A 6,926-nucleotide genomic window follows, 5' to 3' on the forward strand; every position below is an offset into this window, starting at 1 on the left:
GCAGTTCGCATCTCTTGAACAAAGTCAACCAATACCTCGTTGCTCTGTCGGGCGGCAGGAAACGCGATCGCACGCGGTACGCCTGATTAGGCGGCGAGAACACTCGGGAGAGCTGTAATTTCAGCTCCGCCCAGGAGGGAAACACAGCTCCGACCGAAGTGCCGCACGTCAGTGCCCATTCTCGCGCTCGACCGCCGAGCTTGGAGATGGCTAGCGCCACGCGCTGTCGCTCGGTCCAGAGCATGGCGGATGCGATGGCCATCTCAACACCCTCTCACCCAGAGCAGAAAATTCTCTCCATCCTTCCCCTCAAAGACCTTCATGCTCACCTTGAGCGGCTTAGGTCGGGGGGAGTCTTCCGTCACCGACGGTGGCGTCATAGACGCAAACAGTGCAGACATCTTCTGCTGCAGGTGCTCTAGCAGCGCATATTCGTAACTCGAAAACGCCTCTAGACGCGCACCAATTGCCTCGGGGCCTTGTGCTACAAGGTGTTGCACGCCCTCAGTGCACGCCCTCAGGGCCAAGTAAGACGTCAGCTTTTTAAGCCTGTCCTGCATGCCCTGGGGCAAAGAGGAAATTTGTTCCATCCTCACAGAGGATCAGTCGAAACGACTCAGGTGTAAATAGACTACAAGTGCTACCAAGTGCAGCGGGGCAGCCGTTGCTAAGCGCTTGAGGAAGCGTAATTTAGGTCAACGACCTTTCGTTCTTTACAAGAACCAAGTTTGAGTTAGTGGATCGCAATCCGCTTACTCCAAGAGTAATTATTGCCTTCCCAAGGCTAGTCGACTCTTCGGTTTAATCTCCAAAACTAATTTTCATTTATTTATCCTAATTTTAATAGTTAAGATTTTCCTAAATATACTAATATATATAGTAAAATCTAAATACATGTATAACTGCTGGCTACCTAGCCGTACCGTATTATAGTTTGGGTATGGTTACACCATGCACGTCTCGCGTGAAACAGAAACCCCGGTTATCAGGGTTCGTGTAACCCCGTTACACGCGGGGCGCCCTACTGGGGGAAAACTGAGTTCTGTTGTGCCTCAAAGACACTGCTCGTCAAATTGCTGGTGAACGAACATACTCTATCAGTTTCATTACCTTATCTTCTCAATATGGCTACGCGCTACGTTTGCTTACTAAAACGTGATGAGTGTGTATTAACTTGGACAAATTACTACCGACGAAATTTTGCACATGTGTCACTTTAGAACCAGGCAACTAAATACACCACAGTCATAAAGTTTGGCATATTATTTTTATAGTATTGTATCCGGATAATGTGGCTCGCTGCTTTCAAACTTGATTTTACTTTTCTGGATGTACTGGTGCTGCACGATGTATACCGAAATTCTGCCATGTACTGCGGAGATGATGTGGAAGCCATTGTAGGCGACGTAGGTTCGGCGCTAAGCAAGTTTGGTATGGCGGGGGAAGACACACCGCAGCGAGTTTTCCCTAGCGTGGTGGGTCTATATCCGCCAGCTCACTCTTCAAAAGATGCCGTTCTTGAGGACCTTTGGCACCGACACGACTTGGAGGTTGTGCGCCCCATTGAGGCCTGTGCGGTGGCCAACTGGGACGCACTAGAAAAGATTTGGGCTTACGCGTTCAGCCGCTTATGTGTGAATCCCAAAAGCCACCCAGTCATCACGTCTTCAGCCTCGTGCTTTGCCAATGATGCGCTGGCTAACGCGGCGTCGCGGGACCGCGAGAAGTATCTAGAGATGATGTTCGAGACCTTCCAGGTGCCAGCTTTTTATATTGCCAAAGATGCGATGCTAGATGCTTTCGCATTTGGAAAATCGATGGCTTTGATAGCAGAAATTGGCGCTGGAGCTTCTCGTGTTGTGCCAGTATACGATGGATATGCTTTACAGACATCGGCGCAATACTCGTCAGTGGGGTGCAATCAGTTGTCTGAGTATTTAGAGCACTTGGTGGTGACGCAGAAACTACAACCATTCACAATAAGGCCAAAAGGGACTTTTGAAAGAAAGCTAAATTTGCAGACGGGACTTTTGGGAACTATTTCGCTGCCCGAGGAGCTCACGACACGACCAGTCATACCTCTTAGTTATATTGAGTTTACAAAAGCAGACCTGTTCAAAAATATGCGAGAGGCTACGTGTGTCATGTCTGAGGCGCCCTTTTGGCAAGGTAACCTGAACTCGCCCAAGCAAGTGTCGCCGCCAGAAAATTTAGAGTTTTTTTTTGAATTGCCTGATGGGCAGACGATTGTTCTGGGAAAAGAACGGTATCAAGTTCCAGAATTTTTGTTATACCCGAAAAGCTTTGGTGGTGCTGTGGTCAAGAATGAAGAGCACGCTGCAGCGACGGCGCAAGTCTTCAAAAAGGGACTGCACAATATGCTGCACGATGCCGTACAGCTCTGTGATGCCGACTTGCGAAGAGACATGCTGAGCAATATTATTTTGTGTGGAGGAGGTAGTCTCACTCCTGGTATTACAGAGCGTCTAAATGCAGAAATCACACGCATGGTGCCTAGCACCTTTAAAGTTCGCTTTACGACGGTCACGAAAATTGAACGACAATTCAGCGTCTTTATCGGTGGATCCATTTTGGCATCTTTAGGTTCCTTTCAGCAATTGTGGGTAGCCAAGCAAGAGTATAGTGAAATTGGTGCTCATGCTGTTTGTGCCGATCGATATAACTGAGTCGAAATGCTTGCAGATCAATCAAAGATCATATTTGCTTAGAATTTAGCGCCAACTTTCTACAGGTTCAATTTGTGGGTAGCATTCACAAGACTTATTATTATAACAACTCGTACAGATTGTCAACGAGATAGCCGGTTCTCGCAAGAAGGCTATTCTAGACAACCTGATAATTTCTTTCAAAAATACCTCTTTGCCTGGATGTCTACAAATGGCTCATTTCCAGTTTCTTTACCTGCCTCAGCTGCCCGTCCTCATGGCTCGATCAGGCTATCAAGTGAACCAGAACGTCGATAACTTTTTGCAAGATAAGCCTAGCACTCGCCTTCATGCACCACCAGGAGGAGGTTCTTCGGTATGGTCGCTAATCTACCGTCGGAGCGATGATTCAAGTCAATTTACTGGTCATAAATGTCTCATGATGCGCACTAAGATGTCCGAGATGTCGGTTGCTCTTGCGAAAGATGATGGTCGTGCTGGTGATAGTGGCAACTTTTGCAATCTAATTTATCAAACTGGTCAGGCACAATCGGCAACACATGCACAAATTTCTTCAAATCAGTATGCATGCGGGTCTAATCAAAACACAGGCAATGTTCTTACAGATCGTCGCATTACACGGATTCATGCACCCCCTGGGGGCGTGTCCTCAATACGTTTTGGATAGAAAGTAGCACACATTATTATATATCCAGCCTAATGACATCTACTAATGAAACAATACGATTGGTCGCACGTACAAACTACATGTGCATCCTGCCTGTTACGTTTGAGCACCGTAAAGTGCGTTAATTTTTAGCTGCGATAGGCTACTTTAAAATATCAATTGGAGCATTTGTTTAACACTCGCAACCCCTTTCAGCCGCTTCTACATCCCCATTTTTCTCTTGCTGTTCGCGATCAATGTTTGGCAAAGCTATAATCGCGATGCCATTTTTAACAATCAACTTTTCCCATCGACCAAGGCGGTGCTCCTGACCTATACCTGCAAGTAAAAAGCGAGCCTTGGCATCGAAACACAGTGCATTTATAAATCCTTCTAGCGGAACCGAAGCCACAAAGATGAGTGAGCGTTCCTGGAGGTTGGCTTGCCACAATCGAATGTGCCCATCACATGATCCGGAAGCAATGAGGTCCGTGCGCGGCATGACAGCCACGCTGTTGATCCACTTGCCGCCGTGAGCGTTGGCGATGACGCAGACGGGTTTTTTACGGCCGTTAAACCAAAGGGAAAGAGAACCGCCATCTCCACCTGTAACATAGTATTCGTCTGTGACCATTCCGACACAATCTATTGAGCCCGAGTTGCCGTAAAAAACCAGCTGAGTTTCTTCAGGAATTTTCCACAGACGCACACTACGATCACGACCGCAACTCACCACCCGCTCTTTGTATAAGCTGTCAAGTGCATTCACCTCGCTCTGATGACCAAAAAGTGTCTCAACGTATCCCATTTCAGTGAGGTTCCAGTGCTTGATCGATCGGTCTAACGATCCTGAAAACAGTGAATGCGATCGCAGACGAAAAGCCAGCGCTGACACAGCATCGCGATGTCCTGAGAAGCTTTCCTTCAGTTGACCTGTTTTCGCATCCCACACACGAACGAGCTTGTCGCGGCCACCGCTGGCTAGAAATTTACCATCTGAGCTGACAGCCAACGCCAAAATGCAGCGATCTCTGTCTGTCGTCGCTTTCTCGGCAGCCACATCGTCGTGAGGCAGCGTAATCTCTCTCTTCTTCTGCTGTTTTAAGTCCCACCGCAGCAGCGATCCGTCCTTGGCGCCTGAATAGGCGATCTCACCATCTTCCAAAAGACATAAGCTGGTAACAGACAGGCGGTGACCTCTAAGAAATTTGGTCGAAGCGATATCAAACTCATAGTCCAAGTATTCGGCCGCGACCTTCTTAAAGAGCTTGCCCATCGCATTTAGTGCGTCCTGCTTCAGCCGTTCTCCCAAGCGCTCTTCCACGCCGTCACCTTCACCACCTTCGTTATCGGTATCGCCGATCTCCTGCGCCGTAATTTTACCCAGGTATTCTTTTGCTAGACGCAAACGCTTTTCCTGTGTTGTCTCTTTCTGCTCCACATCGCTTTCGTTGTCACTAGCATCGCCAGCATGTGCACTATCTTCGCTATCTGACGCAATTACGTCTTCTCTATCACTCTTCCCCCAGTCAAAGGTGTCATCTCCAAGCGCGCGCTTCTTGCGCTGCGGCTGGGTTGACGCTCGACCGACGCGGTGCTTCACCTTTGATGAACCCATTAGCTATTGGTTGGCGGCTAAACGTTGTGTACCTTGCGAGGGGTACTTAATTTGCAAGAAAAGTGTTGGATTTTAAGAGTTTTGGTTGCTCATTAAGGTTACATTCTGCGAGGGGAGTAAAGAGGGAGACAGGCCTACTATACATGTGGTGCAATTAAATAGCATACATAGATGCTGTTTCCTTGACAGCCTCCTAGCATCATTGTTGGCTAGGAAATTATCAAATGTAAGAATGATGCGATGATGTTAGATTTACTAAAGTCAAGCTCTAAGTATCTCCAATAAAACGGCCGATTTAAACGAGTCTTTGCGGGACGACGGCACATTGGTAGCTTCACAGAAGTCTGAAAAACTATACTGTGACGTTTTGCACTCTTATATTAAACACAACAACGACAAAACCTTATTAGAAATGATACAAAACTTTCCCAATCCATACTTAATACAAACGCACTACCCAGAAAAGCTCGTATGCATTTCAACTTTTGACGCGCAAATCTGAGACAAGAAGAATAAGACTAATAAAAAAATAATGACTTATGATGTAGCCTAATTCTATGAGTAGCACCCAAATCTGAAATTACTGTCGAATGCTGAAGGTCAAAATAAAGCATTAATCGCCTTCTTCCGACCGCCAAACGTATCCGGCGGGGGCGTGTGTCTAGTCCTGTCATAACCGGGATCAAACCGGCAGACCACAACACAAGCTCGCTAACACTCCCCTCGATAGAAATATATTCTAGAGACCGCAGCTTTCCGCCACTTTTGCCTCCAAAGCTTGGCTTGAGGTTCCCGAGCAAAATAGCTGCCAAGTAGCACCGTGTATTTGCTTTCTTTTAGCAGCAAACAATTGCGTCATGCGTTTCACCTTCTCTCGTCGCTAAGTGATAAGCTCCCAAACAGGGCTGACTGACAAGCCCCTCGCGAGGAAACGCCAATCCCCAGTTGGCGTAGGGCGGTTTACTGGTCAGATATCTCGTCGAGGTCCTGTTCAATATGACCCAGGCCTTAACCGAGCGATATTCTTTGAAAACGATGGTGACTCGCACCAAGGGTTTTTGGCTGTCAATAACACTATTTGGGATTTTGAAAAACAGTAAAAAGATATATAGATTGAGGAGCGTCAAGGTAATTACGTACGCCGCGCGGCTATTTTACGAGAGATGGTACGCGGATTTATCAAGATGCCGAAAGCTATTACAACATTCGTGTGACTATTGGCGGAGGCACTAGTAAACAGTCGAAGAATCGTGTTAATTTCCAAAAATTGCAGATCTTGAAAACATGGAACGCTTTTAGGGTCGAGGCCTAAATGCAAGACATAACTTTAGTCTTGCCTGGCTGAAACACCATCAGCCAACGAATTGACACAAAGTAAAAAGCATTTGATGCCCGGCGATGACGTCCTCGTGAGCTTTTGTGATGTCTATAGCCACCTGTGCATAAAATAGAAAGCACTTTTGGCCAGGAAAAGAATCTGTGATAGTTTTGGTACAAAATATAGAATTTTCAAAAATGTAATTCTTATCTAAAAACCCTTTAATTTCTTACAGCAGCAACATTGATATGTACTTAGACTAAGCTTTGAAGAGAGAAGCCGCAGTAACTTGCGGTTTTCAAAGTGTATTCATAGCGAAAAGCGTACTGTACTAATGTAAGAGAGCGCTGTTCACAACAGTCCCTCTAACACCACGCACGATTCCCAATGTGGGTAGAGGAAGACAGTTCCGACTTGGAGGGTAGCTGTAGCGGATCATCTTTGTTTACTTCTGCTCCTTCCCCATGCAACAGAATTTTCTACAGCCCTTTGCGTGCTCGGAAACGACTCAACCATTGCCAAGAGGCTTTAAAATCAGTCTCAAAAATACCTAGCTCTTCAGCAATCTGCTTTGCTCTGACGATTGCCATCGATGGCGAAACCGGCAAATTGGCGCGGCGCATGCTATCGATCCAAATGTAGAGCTTATCTTCGACT

At 46.7% G+C, this 6,926-nt stretch overlaps 3 protein-coding genes across 3 annotated transcripts; 2 read left to right on the forward strand and 1 right to left on the reverse strand.

Annotated features, from left to right (window-relative positions):
* Positions 1-1,289: 1,289 nt before the first annotated feature.
* PHALS_14179 (actin-related protein) lies at positions 1,290-2,687 on the forward strand (the record flags this gene model as incomplete). Its single annotated transcript, XM_024729934.1, has 1 exon — positions 1,290-2,687. The coding sequence occupies one exon, from the start codon at positions 1,290-1,292 to the stop codon at positions 2,685-2,687; it is 1,398 nt and encodes a 465-aa protein (XP_024580262.1).
* Positions 2,688-2,943: 256 nt separating this feature from the next.
* Positions 2,944-3,354, forward strand: PHALS_14180 (the record flags this gene model as incomplete). Its single annotated transcript, XM_024729935.1, has 1 exon — positions 2,944-3,354. One exon carries the CDS (start codon positions 2,944-2,946, stop codon positions 3,352-3,354), a length of 411 nt encoding a protein of 136 aa, XP_024580263.1.
* A 172-nt stretch (positions 3,355-3,526) lies between these two features.
* PHALS_14181 (U3 snoRNP-associated protein (contains WD40 repeats)) lies at positions 3,527-4,951 on the reverse strand (the record flags this gene model as incomplete). Its single annotated transcript, XM_024729937.1, has 1 exon — positions 3,527-4,951. One exon carries the CDS (start codon positions 4,949-4,951, stop codon positions 3,527-3,529), a length of 1,425 nt encoding a protein of 474 aa, XP_024580264.1.
* Positions 4,952-6,926: the final 1,975 nt, after the last annotated feature.

The sequence above is a fragment of the Plasmopara halstedii genome, assembly GCF_900000015.1.
Source record: "Plasmopara halstedii genome assembly, contig: Scaffold_816, whole genome shotgun sequence".
Lineage (NCBI taxonomy): Eukaryota > Oomycota > Peronosporomycetes > Peronosporales > Peronosporaceae > Plasmopara > Plasmopara halstedii.